This window comes from Drosophila teissieri, chromosome 3L, assembly GCF_016746235.2.
Source record: "Drosophila teissieri strain GT53w chromosome 3L, Prin_Dtei_1.1, whole genome shotgun sequence".
NCBI lineage: Eukaryota > Metazoa > Arthropoda > Insecta > Diptera > Drosophilidae > Drosophila > Drosophila teissieri.
The window spans coordinates 7,363,949-7,381,067 of record NC_053031.1 but is presented as its reverse complement, the minus strand read 5'-3'; the positions used below and the strand labels follow the sequence as shown (position 1 = coordinate 7,381,067).

Here is a 17,119-nt window from a genome sequence, read left to right as displayed (position 1 = left end):
AATTTAATCAGACATTTTCGGGAGCTTTCAAATTCAAAATTTCTTATAACTAAAAAGGATTACAATTAAATTTGGAGTGCCAAATTAAAGATGTCAGTTAAGGAACAATGAAAAGGTCATTAAGGCTTTCTTATTATTACATAGGTTGTATGACTTAAGATTGAGTTTTTACAAAAAAGAAACGAGATAGATTTCGGAACTCAAGTGAACTTTGGACAGTCTCAATACATTTTAAGCTTCACAAATGCGAAAAGATCTAAATTATCTAATATTAAAGGATGTAATAGATTGTTTCCAGTGCACAGAATTAATTGATTGTCCAAAGATTACTCTTTGTCCCTACGCTTTCGTGTCGTTAGAATTAGATCATTTTAAATATGAGTGTTACTCATTAGGGGATAACACACACACTTCAATTTGATATACGTCTCATATATCTAGCCTAGCTCCTAAATGCACAAGGCGGGAATGCATCGAGGAAGTCGGGGAATCGGTGTCGGAAGGAATGAAGAGTGTCAAACTAACTAACTTACTTAAACCTGCATTGCCATCCATCCCAGTGTTGTAAGTAGTTTCGTGGGCAAAGGTGCTGGTAAACATAAAAGTAGCTTGAATTTACAACATTTACAGGACATTTGTACAAGGACTGGCTTTCATCGCTGCATGTCGCGTCGCTTCAGCACGTCGAAGATCACATCGGAGGCATTTTGTTTGTTGCTTGGACCAGACTCGTCCTCCGAATCGGTTTGCTCCAGCAATGGCACCGTCAGTGTGGAATGCGATTTCACATGGACACCCACAATGGCACTGCCCCCGTTGAATTTGTACTCCCCAGGGGAAGACTCTTCATGGTCGTTTTCAAGTGACAACTCCTGCAGCTTTTGCATCTCCTTCATATTGGAGTACTTGTGCAGGAGGTGGCAGAAGATACCCGCCAGGCAAATGGCCAGGCCAATGGTGTTGATCACACTCAGGTGGTCCTTCTTGATGGTCACAGCTAATGCCAACTGGCAGATATCCTTGAATATCCCTGCTATCGATAGCGTCAGACTGGAGGTCTTGCTCACCACCAGGAACTCACTGAACTCCATGAAAAAAGCCAGCAAAGCTCCCACTGTTATCCTCGCAATCGCCCAAGTTATCTCAATCGAGTGGTGGTTGTGCAGATTTTCTATCACCACGATGAGGTTGGCACCTGGAACCGTTTGATGATAATTAAATGTTCATTTTTGAGCACTAAGCTACAAACCAACCTTCGATTCCAATTACGAGGGGCACCAGTGAGGCAATCATCCACGGCTGCATATAATATATCATGTCGATGGGGTTGTGCAAGCCTAGCTTCGATTTCTGCATTATGAACTGCGCAAAACTCCATCGCAGTCCGCTGCTTAACGAGGCGAAAAGGATGAAGAAGAAGCCAAGGGCATTAAAGTCCGTTGACTTGTAGGTGAACATCAGAAGGCCGATGCCTATCAGGCCCACAATCGAGACCAGAGACCAGCTCTGAAAGTAAAGAATGCCATTAATGCATAATCATAATTGGACAAAGAAGGTGCAATGTTTGATAATTCGTTTTCACTTCTCGGGTTTCAACAATTCAGATCTAGTTAAAAGAAACTAGACCAGCAAGTTTTAAATACTTAACACATTCTAAACCAGTTTAGTGCTATTTGCATTTCCATTTTTATTATCTAACCGATAAGCATCTGCTCTAAAGTTAATACCAAATCATCGCATGTTCATAAATATGCCAAATTACTTATCAACAAGTAAAATGACTGGGTATATGGATTGCTTACAATTAACTGATAATAATGCAACAGTGGTGGTCTACAAAAATAATATCAGAGATAATGTTTTTTATCTTTTCCTTATCGTGTTGTTGTTGGAAGATAATGGTTTATCATTCAGTGATTTTTTTAGATAAATGATAAGTGAATTAAAAAATGTTTCGAAATCATTGAGGGTTATTAATATAATTACTGAGACTCTGTTAAAAATTAAGATATATAAGATATTTATAATAACGCAGCTCAACTCAAATTACTCTACTATCTAGATAAGAAGCTTAAAAAGTTGTAAACCTGTTTGCACTTGTGAGTTCTTTTTATACAATTCAATAGATAAGGCTCATAAAAACTCTTCAACGTGTAAGTTCCCTAATTCAGTCTGTATTAAATGGATAGCACATTGGCTCACCTTCTTCTCCAGTCCAAAGGCGATTGCGAATAGCAGGATGAAGACGATGGTCGAGGACTTGGTCATGGTGTAGAGGGAAATGGGTACCAGAGCGAGGCCCCAGTTGGAGAAACCAATGTCGATGGCACTGGCCACTCCCGTTGGTGCCATTTTCCTCAGGGCGAGCCTCCAATCCAACTGAACCCGCGACCGGCCCACTCGCATCCTGTAGATTTTGCGCGCCGCGGCCGCCAGAAGGAACTTTAAAACCAAGTGATAGGTCACGATGGTCAGCGGAAAGGGCATCTCCCGGTTAATGTGCGTTTGGTAGAATGTCAGCGATATGGAAAGCGCCAGATACAATAGGATAATGGCCAGAGTGCCCACGGCCATCTGCATCATCATGCTTTCCTGGGCCAACGTGGCCGTTTCGGTGCTGCCCGGTGTCTCGCCGGATCCGGTCGTTCCGCTGGCGTACTTGAAGTTGCTCTGCCGCAAGCGATGGCCATTGCTCAGCTGCGACTGCTGGGCTAAATGAAGTTCGATCTCCTCGTCTTCTGCATCGCTGGCATTTCCATTTCCGTTGCCACCCGCCTCAGCACTGGTATTCAGCCGCTCGTACTTGGCCGCCACCATTATGTATTATAGGAAATGCCTGAGAACAAAAGCTACAGCTAGTAAAAGGTAAATATATAAGAAAACGCGACGCGGCAACTTACTTCTTTCGTTATCTTGAAGTCTACGTCCATATGTATCAATATGTTCCGGGTGTTTTGCTGCTTTTCAGCCCCTCCGCCTGTTATCTGCTACTACTCTATATGCATATATGTATTCAGACTCGGTCGTACAATAATGGAAGTTTTTTTAATGGCTTTTTACGGTGCCATTTCAAGCAAAACTTCTGTTTTTCGACTTCGTTTCTTGCCAACTGTTTATACACAGGCAGTGATGACCGATCAGCTTGTTGCCCGCCAGATTTGACTGGCGTGGGAGGAGCAGTACAGCGAGTTTTGCTAGATGTGCCAGCTCTGGCGCCCAGTGGGAGTGCGTTATCGATATATCGATTGCGCGAACTTGTCAAAATTATTTAAACAGCTTTTATTGACAAAGAGATTGTTGGGGTTTTATTTGCATTTTAACCCTCTATAGACATAGCCAATTACAATACCCACAATCTCGAATGTTTATAACGTCCCTAAGAACTTCAAAAATTAAAAGCGTTGGGTTATAAATTACATTTTGCTTGTTTTTTATTCACTTGCATTTGCTCGACAGTTACCAAACATTAAAAATGCCTTCGATTTAAACTGTAAACACAATCAAATGGGTCAAAGTGCTCTTAAATAAATGCATTTCGCGTGCCAGTTGCATAGGATTTTGCTAGAATTTCTTGAACAACTAGGTATTTGATAACGTATTCACATAGGTAAACGCTTATGTGTCATCTTTGATCATCCTTTTAATAGTTAATTTTATTTCTATGCCGTATTTAAATGCTTCAGTACCACGGGAGCTATTTACACAAGGAAAACAAATGGCAAATATAAGTGAATGAGTGACTTTACATAAGAATTTCACATACCCAGGCGAACAGCGGCTATTATAGTTCCGAATAAGATGAAATTAAAGCGGACTTCGGAGGCCACGCGCTTTTGCTCCTCGGCGGGATCGGGTTGCGACTGCTGCAGGCGGAACATCTTTGTTTTAATGTATTATTTATTTATTTACAAGGAAAAACGTGCGAGTTGCGCCGAAAAAGAATTTTAGAGTGACCGTTCCTGGTTGCCTCAAACATACAGTCCGGCAAATAGTTATATATGTTACCATTCAGCACATTAATAAAACTTCCATATTCAAATTGGGCATAACTTGTTGATTTATTTTACTTAAATATAATTTTTATTTATATTCAATCAGCAATATAATAACCACTGTTAGTTTACAGAAGATAGCATAAGCACAGCTGCAAACCAAAATATCGGAGTGTTGCACCTATTTTCAAATCTTTGCATCGGTATATTTCGGTATATTTCCAACATTCGTGTGGTCACACTAAGCTCAAGCAAGGATACAAATCCGTGAGTATCCTGCTCGCCAAAAAAAGGATTTTTAGTTGATTTCAGCAGCAGCAACTCGTCGGATTCGTTGCGCGTTCAAAGCTAAAGAATTCTCCCCCAAAAGCTCGTACAATTGTAAAATCAAGGCAAAAGAAAAAGAAAACACAACCAAAATGCGGTGCGGTTTTAAAAAATAAATTTTCGAATCCTTTTTTGAAACAAAGAGTGCTAAAGGCACCAACGACACAGTGAAGCAAAATATATCGACAGTGCAGTTAGTTAAATAAAAACATAAAACAAAATGTCGACAGTTGTGGAACAGGTGAGAGGAGTCAAAGTAATGCCAATCAAATATCGCAAAGGACCTCTAATGGGAGCCCCTTTTAATTTTCCCAGCTTATATAAATGCAGATTATCAGCAATCGGGCGAAATGTTACGGTATTTTGCCTATAAGACCGCCGACTGCGTAACATTCAGTGTCAGTGTCTGACAGTCTGCGAGAGTGTGGGTGTGTGTGTGTGCGTCCATTAGGGTGGCTCAATTTCGTGGGACGAACAAGAAGTAAAGTGCAGATTTCACTCCCTGATTAGTTGCGTTCGTAACTTTTAGTCCTTGTAAAGGAATTCATTGAACGGAGTTCAGAAAAATGTAATCTTTTATAAATACTTGTTTTTTGCAAGAAAGAACTAGGATTACTGATAGCAAAATGGTAATTTAATATGATAATTTACATTTTTTTTAAGTCCCTGGGGATGTGCCTCGAAATAAATCTCAGAAGTAACCGAAAATATATTTGGGGTCACCCTAACTTACAGGATACTCCCGCCTCTGTGCCTTAGTATGCGTGCGTGTCTGTGCCTGGTTGTTTTTGCATTTCCATGGCAACGTAACGCCAACTTCCTGAACGCCCGCCGATTTCGATTTGACAGTAAAATTCGATTAATTTCTAATCGGCAGAAATCAGTGTGACAAGTGCAGACGACTCCTGGCCAAATATAAATAGCTGCCATTTTGCAAACCATTTTCAATTCCCCGTCCACCCACAGCACACACACACCAACACACACACACAGATGTGCACAATACAAACACAGTTACACCCAATACAAACACATTGGCGCGACGTAGCTTGCAAATTTGCTGTTTGCTCTTGTCGGTGTGGGTGAAAGTGTCCTAGTATCGGTGGCCTGGTGTCGGTGATTTGACATTTTGTTGCACAAAATCCTTCATCCTTCAACCATGAGGCACCAACGATTGCCGAGCGCCTTGGGTGATTTTCAAGTGCAGTCACTCTCCCCAATCGACTTGACTTGACGTCATAAGTGCACATGGAGGAGGTCGCTACAGTGGAGCTTCGAAATGCTCTAGCAAGATAGAAGCTCCATGAGAGAATACCTAAGTAATCAGTTCTAATCAGCAGGCTTCGAGTTTTCAAGCTTTGATATTGAACTCATATTAAATGAATTCACAAGTCTACCTTACCTTAGAGAAATTTGGCATCGTTGTCAATTAGCAAGACAAACATGTCCATATGAATTTAGATACTATTTGCATTATTATTTACAATAATTATATGTGGTTTTTCCAATTACTAAGCAATTAAATAATACCACAAAGTTCTATATTAATAATTTCCGCAAATATACTTTTCAAATTGTTTAATTGATTGAGTTTTGCTTTATTTGTCAATAGATCCAGAAAAAGCAAATATGTTTTTTTCCTTTACAAATAGGAAAGTAAATGTTTGAACAAGAATTTAATTTATTCAATGCAATATAATTTGGCCCTTCTGACCCAAATTGCTGTTGGCATTCATTTGGCGAAAGGCATTCGTATAAATTATATTAAATTAATGGTTTGTCTGGGAAAGTTTATGAAAAATATTAGTTTAAATTTAATTGGGAAAGCCTTAACTAGAAGATTATATAAAACTCTTTGGTACTTTGCTAAATTAGCCTCAACTTAATCAGATTTAAAGATTTCCTCGTTCCGCCACCAACTTTTCCAATTTCATTTAATTCCTGCACCAAATCCGTCTCATTCCCTGCCACTGTGGCTTTAATCAATTCCCCCATCTGGGAACGTGGAAAACTTAATATTCTCCTGCTGGAATTTCCCAGAGTCCTGTGCTCTGCTTGATTTTCATCCTGTCAAGTCAGTCAGTGGAACTTTTGTTGCATACTTTTCTGGGCGCGCATGTAGCGCGAGTCATTACGTTTTATAGACTTTATAAGAAGTTTCGTTTATGCAGTTTGCTCAAAACTTTGCTTCACCTAGGTGAATGAATGCATGTGCTGGCTGGCTTATGTATCTTTGGCTCATTCTTCCACTCGGAATTGTGGCGGCAGGACAAACAATTCGGTGTGGTTCCTCCTTTATGGCCGGCCATTAAAGTTTTTGCTGCCATCAGCGATGAATGTAATGTTGAACATCGGAGATACTTTTCATGCGGATGGCAAATGCTGCGGTCGTAAAATTAATTTTCAGGAAAAGAAAACTGTTAAACCAAGTTCAAACATGAATGAGAAAAGTGTTAACAAAGATACTCAAACAAGCTCGGCTTTCGAGTTATGAAACTAATTTGAAAAGCTTTAAGAGTCATTCTATTATATCACGGATTACAAGTATTAAGGACATTGTGTAGCTCTTTTAAAAATCAACTTACTTCTCAGCTTGTCTTGCCGTGCTTGATATATTCTTATATTTCTCATGATAAAATATTTCAATGCTTGATGCTTTAATTTATGCGGCCATAAAGGCCAAGCGCCTGAGATACTCGTACATACTCGTATACTATATGTACATAAATAAATACATAAAGTAGCTACCCCGTCAAGTGCAACACATAGGCCAACTATGCGCTCCCCTTTTCGACCACCTTTCTAGCCCCATTTGTTGTTACGCGAGAGGCCTCTTTCCCACTTTCCCACTTTTCCACTTTCCACCCCCCAATTCTTTGTGTTTTTTTGTGTGCGCCATTTTGTCAGAGCATAAATTACAACTTCAGGTGTAGTTTTGCAGGCGGGGAAAGGTGAAAGCACTACCGTCTGTTGCTGTCGCCGGTTGTTGTTGTTGTTGTTGCTTACATAATGTTAATGATGCCGCCCCAGCCGGCAAAATGGGAAAATGGGAAATGGGAAAAACCCAGGTGGGTGTTTGGAAGGTCTGTCAAAAGGGGGAAACTCGTTTCAAGCTCCCTGCCAAAAACAAAAGTCAAAAGAAGAGCAGGAACTGTCGCTTGTGACCTACGTGTGTACAATGGCCTCTAGTTTACAGGATCTGTATCCTCTGGCTGGCTGATGTCCTTGTTTTAGTCATAAAGCTAACATTTTTCTGTGCATTTAGCACAGAAAATGTATTAAATAGCCTGTTTTAGTGTGGGGCAAGAAATTACGGGAAAAAATGCTGCTTCATAAATGATAAATGACTACTAAAGCATACTTTACAATTTGGAGCATTTATTAAAAGCAGCATTTCTACGATTGCACAAATCTCCCATTTTGCGAGCAACCACAGCGCCCTTAATCCTTTGGTCTCCCATATCCTGCGATAAGTGTATACATAACATCTGCTGACTCATGGTTTTTTCATCTCTTGGTTGTGCGAACTCGCTTTTCCATTTCCATATATGCTGTCCCCTGCATATTATTTCAATTTGGCGGTGCAACAAAAGAGTTTTCCCCAGTTGCCCCCGCGCCTTCCGTTGTGAGTCACATGGCGTATGCGTAATGCAAGAGCAAGTCTGCATCCCAAACCAGTTTTCCCCAAGGATAATGGAGCTCGTTATGCTTATTTGCCCGCCCACAAACATGTGAGTGAGTGTGCTCTGTATGTTGCGAGTGGAAATTGCACCCGAGGTCCTGACATCCACACATCCACACACACACACATGAACACACTCACACACAAAAGGAAAGGATATGTGCGGGGTTCATGGCCCCAAGCTGACCGCCAATGGACTGCACGCCGTAAAATTGCTTGCCCTTTGTGCATCCTTGATGTGTTCATCTGTCCCGGGCACTCAAGGTCAAATCCTAGATGTTTTGATTTAATTTATTGCCGCATACATTTGAGGGCTCGTAAAAAAGGAAATGCCATGGCAAAAGTTTACAATTTGAAATATTATTTGATCGTAGTCCACTTTTAGACACCTTACAAAAGAATTTTAAAACTAAACGATACAGAAGCTTTTTCAGATTGAGTTTTGTTACTTAATTAGAATTTAAATTTCAAGGAAAAGTGTTTTTCCAAGCAAGACTTTTTGCTTTTTTCTACCCTGTTTCCACAGCGGTTTCTCCTTTCTCCTGTTGCCTCGCCACTGAAAAGGCAATATTTTCCTTGTCTGCCTGCCTCTATTTATCTCCGCCTTTGTCTCTGCCGTATTTTGATTGCTTTTCCACACTTCCACAATCTGAGGTGACTCAATGTCTTGCTCATTTCCTTCGTGCGGCCGGAAAACTCGCAAAACTTCGAGTGTGTGTAGTGTGTGCGGAATTTTCTTCATCTGCTCTTTGTGCTCTTTTGTGAGGATAGCTGGAAAAGTTCCAAGTGTGTATGACTTCATAAGTCTCCTGCTCGATTTTCTCTCGAATTTCGGTTTGTTTTGGCCGGCTTGATTAGCATTTCTCTTGTAGCCAATAGAAATGGGAAGATTAATTTGGGAATGGCTTTGTCTCTGCGAGAAATCAATTATATTGAAATTTGCCAGGCCAGAGCTGCTTAAGTTGATGGGAAATGTTTGAATGAATGCGGGCAAGTGTTCGAATCAATTCAATTTGATTTCTATGTATGTAAATTACTGTAAGGCTTAGGGATTTCCTCAAATAATTCTTAGGAATTTCATTTTGTCGGGGGAAATTGGCAATACTATTGAACGTTTTTAAGCTTCTTTGTCTTTCAAGTGCAAGTATTTAACACGATTATATTGCAAAAAAGTAGAGCTTTAAGAATGCGTCTTAATTCTCAAACGAAAAATACTTTTCTTAGTAATAAAGCTGAGCCAAAATCAATATTTTCATAACCTGCTTCGATTTCGGCATTCGTGTGCCAACATTTACTCATTAATTTGTGATGTTTTCCCCCCCATTTTCTTGGCTTTTCTTAATCAAGGACCTTTGCACCACGGTTGGCACCGCCATTTCCACCACATTAGGCGTTATCTCACGCTCCAAACTTGGCTTTTCCCCCCTGACTTTCCCGCCCTCCTGCGTAGCCACCCAATTTTGCCGGCTCTTCTCAGTTACTTCGATTGCGATTGCGTTTGCTGTCTGTTTTTGATAGCAACGAGTATTTTCATTTCGCCATCATTTTCTTCTTGCACACACATGTGTGTGTGTGTGTGGTTTCTTTTCTCATTTTCGTGATTTTATTACTTTTACTTTTTACGATTTATTTGCTGAAATTGCTTATTTCCCTTTTAGCCAAAAAAAAAAAGAAGAGAAGAGCAGCAGGAGTGGAAATTGGCATTTTGGGTGGTGGGGCCGATTGTTATTATTGTTGATGCCACTGCCACTGCCACTGCATTGCTGCTTTATCTTCGACTTTCCTTAGTTTCTGGTCCCCACTTTTCTCCTTTGTCCAATTTCCCTTTATTCGTCATAACTGCTTTTGGCCAGGGAAAATTCAATCAACGTTTTGTTTTTAATCGATTCCTATTGGAATCCCCTCTTCGCCCCAACTTTTCTTCGCTTTTCCCTTAGCTTTTCTCTTTATCTGCCAGTGGCAATGCTCTCTCAACTTTGTCCATATGCACTATGTATGTATAAATGATGCGCTTTTCCTACCCCCTTTTTCATTAATCATACGCCACGTTGCACCCACATAAATACTCGTAGTTCCTCTTCTTCCCCTTTGCAACTGACATTGCACACGGATTTTCCAAGTCTCTGAACACACACAGATAACGAGAGGGGCTGCAAAGGATATGGAAAGCCAGAGGAAAGTCGGAGGAAAGCCGGAGGAAAACCGGCAGGAAGGAAGATGAAAGACAAATAATTCTACAACCCATGGCGACACAATTTGCATAGTAAATATTTTAAATGCCAATTAAAATTATTAGAAAAGTTGGCTGTTTTGTTTGCAGCATTATCGTGCGTCAACAAAAGTACAACAAATTTGTTGTTTGCTCCACAAACTAGGTATTTGTTTGAGTAAGCAATTTATTTATCATTTGCCCAAAATAACAGGTATATCTTTATTTTCAATTGGAAACAGATGTGGTTATTATGTTTTCATCAGTTCATTTAATGTAATAACTAACCATTTTATGCTTCGTTATTTCACTTAAACATTGAACAATTTACTGTTTGTATATATAACTCGATTAGAAAATCTCTGGTTTAACTTTGCAAATGGGTTGATGATTTATTATGTGCCATTTTATTAACGATTGAACTTGAAAAGAGTTTCACTAAGAACTTTATCCACATGCATCGTATTAGGCTCAATTAAATTCCATCCAAAAAGTTTACGGCTAACGAGATTTAGCAAATTTCAATTTGCCCCAAAAAGTTTGCGCTCAACAAATTGAGTTCGCTTGCATGCAGAAGAAAAAAAAACAAAACCGTTGGCTCTTTAAACATTCAAAATTTGCGTAATTGACTAGAAATTGGTATTAGCCACGCACATACGTGGTTTTTGCCCCCTGCACACAATTTGCCAAATTGCACGGATACTACCAAACAAAAATGAAATAAATATGGGGCGCGTGGAAAAAAAAGCAGAAAAGCAAAAACACTGAACGCTGAACGCTGAAATGTTCCCTAAAAATTGCTATCTAAATTGCAAATTTTGCGGCCAGAGTAATTGAAAAACATAAACCGCCGCCTGGTTTTTCCGCTTTTCCCGTGCTTTTCCTGACCCCCCTCCTTCTCTGGATTTGAAGCCTGACTACCGTTCGCCATTTTTAGTTATGCTGCATGGGCAGCAAATTAAATGAAAATCGAGCTAAAAATAGCCGGCTGAATGTGTCGCAGCCGCAGAGCAGAGCAGATAGCCTTGCCTCCGCCCATTTTCTACATTTTCCCAGCCATTTCCCCGCAACCCAACCATTTTTCCCCTTTTTCCCCCATCGTCACTTTCCATCTTTCAGCGGTACAATTACAAGAGTGTTGGGGCAAAATGCCTCAATTTACGGCAAATGGCCGTCATCGATTTCCGCTTCGCGTTATTCGATATGTATTTTAATACACTGCGAAAATAATCATACGCCATATTGATACAATCAGTCGGGTAGCATTGAAGAATTATTACAAATTAACACACTTTTATATAAACAAATATTTAAATATAAAGAAAATGGCTTTAAATATTAAATAAATATTAAAACCACTTTAAATATTTTCTCGCTCTGTAGAAAAGGGACTTTGGTTGGAATTTCGTGTGTGCGTGTGTTGGATGAAATGATTTCGACATTTGGTTTACTCTTTCACTTCGTAACTCGTTTCACCGGCTTTTCATTTTTATGTATTTGACATTTTGCGTTATGCGTTCAAAATGTCATCAAAATGTGCATAAATTTTGCGTGTCTTTTTTTTCGTCGGCACGTGTGTGCGTGTTTCGATTTGAATACAAAACGATAACTGCCTCATGTAGCTACATACATATGTACATATGTAGTTCAATATTTGCCAGCGTTAAGCTACAAGCGTATTAACATAATGTGTCAGGCGAAAATTGCTCGGAATATTCAACCCGACACAGATAGGCACAATAAGAAATGCGCCCGGATACATACAATTCACATTTAGGGCCCTTCTGCGCGCCACACGATAATGCACAGTGGTTTCGCAAACTATTTGAATTTAGTTAAGTAAGTTGCTTAAATGGAAAATAAAGCAAATATCATAAACTAGTGAAGCATTTGATTTATTAGTGTAAACCAAAGTAATGCTGACCAGTTTGTTAACATCTAAAAGTCAGTACCAAATGTTAAGTATAGACTACACCACAACTATATGTAGTACATATCCACTAACTATAGTATATACACAGACTTTTCCTGAAGGCAAGGATCCTGATTAAACAGCAAGCGGAATCATAAATTTAAAATGAAGGTGTCGTGGTAAATCGCTCTGCAAATTGCAAAAGAACCCTAAGCGATTGCGGAGCATTCTATAAATATCATATTGAATGGTTTGCCACTGCAACCATTATCCTAATTACACAGCCACACACCCAACTAGGACCACTGTCGCCTCGTTACACACACAGCACATACATACATCCTCATATCGAGGAAGTCATAGAGAACTTTCAGTTGACTGAAAAATATGACGACAAGTTGACGCAACTCGGCGAACTGTCAGGCCAAGATGAGGCATTTTTCCAGCTGAGGGATTTCGCTTCTCCCGATGCCAGAACTCAGAACCCAGACCCCTCATTTATTCGTGTTCCTTCAGCTGTCAGTCGGTGCACATCGCTTCCGCCGCTTAAGGACACTTGGAAAAATAATGTAGAAATAATTGTCCTTAGAATTATCAAAGACATAATTTTACTTTAAGTTAATTAAGTATGAAATATTTGAAACCACTTGTAAAGTTGTTGAAAAGTCTTAAGAAAAGATTGAGTTTCAGTTATTGCATATATTTAGACACCATTATAAGCCAAAATGTCATGATTGAGAGGTGACTGTTTTCAAGTGTGGGTACTTTTTTTTGAAATTTTCCTGCATGTGCCTATTCTCATTATTTTAAGTCAAGTTTCTGCGACTGCAGGACATCCATGAATAGGAGGAGCGGCTGAAGAGTCGAAGTGAACGAGATTGGGTGGGAAAACTGGGGAACGTCACGTATGTTTTTGTGCCCAAGCATTCGCATAAACATTCCTCGTCGGGATCTCGAGTTGCCCCGGCTCCATTTCTTTCCCTTCCTCCTCGCGTCCTCGCATCCTGCATCTTCGTATCCTGGCTTCTCATCCAGGACATTGGCATTGACAGGCTCGCGTCGGTTTGCGTTAAATGTCAGCGCTGCTGCTGGCCCCAGTTTTATTTCCTTTGCGCTGGGGGTCACGGCAATTGACCTTCCATTCATCATCCAACGAGGTTGTTTGCCCAAGCACTCTTGTGTGCGTTTCCCGCTGGGAAGGCAGTTCCGCTGCCCATTGATGTTTACCGCATTTGTTTATCGATTGAACCGGGAGTTTTGGGTTACTGAAACAACGAGCACGAAATCGAGGTGGCCGGGGCCTTTGGGTAATCTGTAATTATCCCCTCAAATGAGGCTGAACAGTTAAGTTAGTTCCCAAAGCAGGAAAATACACAATTTAAGGCTTTAAAGGTGCCTAAAAGTATGCATTGGAAAATGAGCGTGACCTTCTGCCTTTAAAATATTAGGTGGCATACTTTTAGCCACCTTCTTTTATGCGAATTCAAGGTTGAAGAGGATGATATCAGTGATTTATTAAATCACATACATTTTCAATTAGAAAGCACTGCCTTCTCATCTCCATTCAATGTGTTTTAAAGTAATGATGGGAATTATGCCTATGCTGCCAGTCTAAGTTGGGGCTCACACTTCCGGTTCGTACATCTTTGTAAGCCCTTGTGTGTGGGTAAGAAGAAAAATGACGGGGAAAATGAGCAACCGAATAACTGTAAATAAGCAGTGAAGGAATGTGGCAACATCCTCGGTAAGACTGATACGAAATTCTCCCGCGTTTTCCTGTTGCGTTTGTTTTTTTCGGCACAAAGGCAACAAATGAAAGACAAAAATGCTTGTGTAATGAAAGACTTGAGCAACATAATAAATAATGACAGGGACACCGAACTCCCCATTTTGTTTTTTTCTTCTGCCATTTTCTCAAGCTCTTCTTAATACTTTCTGGGTTTTCCAATGCACTACTCCAAGCAGAAGGATGACAATTAGAAAAGGCTCTTCGGTGAGTCATCACTGTGCATGGGAAAACTCGACGAGCGGCTTTTCCTTTCTCCAAGTTCTACGTTAACTGTGAAAAATGAGCAGCGAAAGGATTGAAGTGAGTTTCAAGAAACAAAAAGGAGTACTTGATAGAACTTTTATAGCTCGAATCTGACATAAAGTTTTAATAAGTTTGTGAAAGCGGGTTATGTACTCCGGTTCACAATAAACAGCACTCAAATGACTTTAGAACTATGTGATGTTACCAATTTATAAACGGATTTCTGTTGCTATCTATAATTTATAGCTAATTAATGCATTGGAGCGATCATCTATATTGCGACAATAAATTGTCACTTTAGTTTACTCATAGTAAAAGAAGTGCAAATGCGATTTCAATCGAACAAGATACATTGCATTGCATTTAAAAGGGGAATAAAAACTATAATCTAGCCTATTTTTCATTTTACAACTTAATCCTTAATAATCAATTAAAAATTATTAACAAATGGCAAAAAATAAACAGATAATCGCCATTTAGGCCCCAAAAACACAGCTTCGTTTAGCTTGTTAAGTTATTTGTGTACATTAAAACAAAAAGCATTTAATAAATTATTGAACAACAGGCCGCTAGCAAAAACCTAACATAAATGAGGGATAAAAACAGAAAAATGTGACAACACGAAAAAGGTTTTAATGACCAAAGGCAAACAAATCATAGAGGGAAAACAAGTACATATCATATGCCGGGAAAATGTATGCTCACATAAATTTGTATGTATGTACGTAAACTGAACCGGAAACTCACACATGTGGAGGCCAAAAGCAAACTTTTGGGCCAACTCTTCATCAACTTGGCCTCTAAAAACACCCCGACAGCACTTTAACCGGTTCCATTTTAATTGTTACCGCCTTCTTCCGCCCGGCAAATGCTTTCCAAATTAATTAATAGCATTGTCTGTCTTTGGCAATTTGCCACGCCCACACACACAAACTATAAATTGAATTTTCTTATGCGTTGCTGGCAGAAATGGAGTGCGAAGAAAAATTATTTGGCTCGAGCTGGAAAATGTGGGAAAAATCGAAAAGGGGCCAACTCAGCGAAGACGTGGAAGCCAAACAACTGGCACACAGGCCGAAAATCCTTTTTTAATTAAATTTTCTGTACATTTTGCAGTTTTTAGGTTTGAGCCCAAGCGACAGGCGACATTCGACTTTCCCTCGCCAATTCATGTCGCTCGTATGTGACGAAAGGAAAACTCATGCGGTTTTCCAACGCTTTCAAGAAGTCCAAAGAAGGAGTAAGCAAAGACAAAGTTTCCACTGGCGACATTCTGGCTGCAACTCCTTCTCGTTTTTGTGTCAAGTTAATCCAATTAGTTGTTTGCCAACGTAGTTTGCACTTTGATTCCCGGCCATCTGCGTCGAGACTCGCAACTAAACTCCCCAACTAAATTCCCCAACTTAATTGGACAAACCGGAGATGGATGAGTACTCGTATTGATATTGATATCCGCGTTATGGATTAGGAGAGGTCGTGACTGGAGTGACAAGGAAGGGCACTCAGTACTCTGCTAACTTGGCAAATAAATGTCTTCTTTGCAATTTTTGCAAGCTGAAATGAATTAAGTAACTCTACAAAACACTGTTCGTTATTTCAATTTGAGTGTTCTCCAGTACGATTATGCTTTATTCAACATTTGGGACACTTAGTTGCAATAAAAATTAAAAATACATTTCAGATTGCTGATTCTGCTAGTAATAATCATAGTCATCATTGTAATCATTGCTTTTGCAAATTTCTTTGCTTGCTGCTATAGCTGATTCTTTTCCGGCATTCGAAAGTGTTTTAGCATTCTTAAGAGCTTCTCTTTGTTTCAAGTAAAATTTTGAGCAACGACTATTCGGCTCTTGGGTAGGCAGTATGTTATTGAGGGCCTCAATGCGCTGATCAATTTGTTTTTCAAGGGAAATACGTCTCTCATTGTAGTTATTGAAATTAACTTGTGCGGCTATCTTGGCTTGTAACTGATCCTTGTTCCATTTTACCGCCTTGCGTATGAGGTCAAGATTTTCTGTAAATTCCGAATTACCCATGCATTCACGCTCATATTTGGTTAGAATACTTTGAAGATCAGCCGTTACTGATTTATCAAGTGCAGTTAAGGGATCCAAAGTAGTTTCTTCAACTGGGGATGTCACCTAAAAGATATACATATATTATTTGTTTACCATAAATTTATATTTTGGGAAAGGGATTCCTATATTTTACCCTTGCTGTATTTGAGTTGGTGGGGCTTTCACTGCTGGGAGAAGACGTCTGTAAAACATCAATTAGTCTTAATTCGTTTTGTTTACCATAAATGACTATTTTGGGAAAGGAAACGCATTCTTTAATGCGTTTTTAGAGATTCCTATATTTTACCTTTGTTGTCGTTGTGGTGGTGGTGCTTTCAGTACTGCTGCCGTCCACCCGCTGTAAAAAATCAATTAGTTTTGTTTCGTCCAAAGATTTTAAATATTTAACCGGAGAAATGATCACGCTTCCCGTTGCGCCAACAATTATTCCCAGTGTAATTAGGCTCCAAATCCAAATCATGTTGTATAGCAACTACTATAACCACAATGGTTCTACAATGGTTTTTGAGCTAACCACCGCGTTTTTATACTTTTCGACTTTGGCTTGTAATTCTAATTAAGATAAAGGAAATAGAAAATTCTTCAAGGCCTGTCAGTTAAATATTTGTGTGTCTTATCTCCAGGAAAACATGGGTTTATTAACTAAATGCAATGCGATAGTTATTTTGTTAAATGCCTTTTGTGACTGTCAGTTAAATACTTTCCATATGTTTATGTATATATACTTATGTTCCAACTAAATTGTTTCATTTAAAACGATAGTTATTTATGTACTAGGAATACAAAAAATTTTTTTTACATTAGTATGTAAATGTGTTGGGACTATTTAATCAGTTCACAGCTCTCAGGTATTATCTCTTTTTAGGCTCTCTTCAAATGATCCCTCT

The 17,119-nt window shown here is 39.4% G+C and overlaps 3 protein-coding genes across 3 annotated transcripts; all 3 read right to left on the bottom strand.

Annotated features, from left to right (window-relative positions):
• Nucleotides 1–5: 5 nt before the first annotated feature.
• Nucleotides 6–3,171, bottom strand: LOC122615750 (solute carrier family 35 member C2). The gene is made up of 4 exons (XM_043790837.1): nucleotides 2,901–3,171; nucleotides 2,203–2,836; nucleotides 1,254–1,506; nucleotides 6–1,195 (listed from the first exon to the last, which is right to left on the bottom strand). Exons 2-4 carry the CDS (start codon nucleotides 2,815–2,817, stop codon nucleotides 654–656), a joined length of 1,410 nt encoding a protein of 469 aa, XP_043646772.1. The 5' UTR covers nucleotides 2,818–2,836; nucleotides 2,901–3,171; the 3' UTR covers nucleotides 6–653.
• A 235-nt stretch (nucleotides 3,172–3,406) lies between these two features.
• Nucleotides 3,407–3,960, bottom strand: LOC122615752. The gene is made up of 2 exons (XM_043790839.1): nucleotides 3,764–3,960; nucleotides 3,407–3,694 (listed from the first exon to the last, which is right to left on the bottom strand). Exons 1-2 carry the CDS (start codon nucleotides 3,876–3,878, stop codon nucleotides 3,660–3,662), a joined length of 150 nt encoding a protein of 49 aa, XP_043646774.1. The 5' UTR covers nucleotides 3,879–3,960; the 3' UTR covers nucleotides 3,407–3,659.
• An 11,794-nt stretch (nucleotides 3,961–15,754) lies between these two features.
• LOC122617540 lies at nucleotides 15,755–16,747 on the bottom strand. Its single transcript, XM_043793436.1, has 4 exons — nucleotides 16,621–16,747; nucleotides 16,519–16,569; nucleotides 16,366–16,413; nucleotides 15,755–16,295 (listed from the first exon to the last, which is right to left on the bottom strand). The coding sequence occupies exons 1-4, from the start codon at nucleotides 16,690–16,692 to the stop codon at nucleotides 15,849–15,851; spliced, it is 618 nt and encodes a 205-aa protein (XP_043649371.1). The 5' UTR covers nucleotides 16,693–16,747; the 3' UTR covers nucleotides 15,755–15,848.
• Nucleotides 16,748–17,119: the final 372 nt, after the last annotated feature.

What these genes read in the sequence shown, in the direction of transcription:
- LOC122615750 (XM_043790837.1), bottom strand. Translation starts at nt 2,817, where the DNA reads ATGGTGGCGGCCAAGTACGAGCGGCTGAATACCAGTGCTGAGGCGGGT. An exon ending in CCTTTGGACTGGAGAAGAAG is followed by an intron (nt 1,507 to 2,202) that starts GTGAGCCAATGT and finishes CTTTACTTTCAG; the next exon opens with AGCTGGTCTCTGGTCTCGAT. An exon ending in CCTCGTAATTGGAATCGAAG is followed by an intron (nt 1,196 to 1,253) that starts GTTGGTTTGTAG and finishes AAACGGTTCCAG; the next exon opens with GTGCCAACCTCATCGTGGTG.
- LOC122617540 (XM_043793436.1), bottom strand. Translation starts at nt 16,692, where the DNA reads ATGATTTGGATTTGGAGCCTAATTACACTGGGAATAATTGTTGGCGCA. An exon ending in GAAGCGTGATCATTTCTCCG is followed by an intron (nt 16,570 to 16,620) that starts GTTAAATATTTA and finishes GATTTTTTACAG; the next exon opens with CGGGTGGACGGCAGCAGTAC. An exon ending in CCAACTCAAATACAGCAAGG is followed by an intron (nt 16,296 to 16,365) that starts GTAAAATATAGG and finishes TATATCTTTTAG; the next exon opens with GTGACATCCCCAGTTGAAGA.
- LOC122615752 (XM_043790839.1), bottom strand. Translation starts at nt 3,878, where the DNA reads ATGTTCCGCCTGCAGCAGTCGCAACCCGATCCCGCCGAGGAGCAAAAG. An exon ending in AATAGCCGCTGTTCGCCTGG is followed by an intron (nt 3,695 to 3,763) that starts GTATGTGAAATT and finishes TTGTGTAAATAG; the next exon opens with CTCCCGTGGTACTGAAGCAT.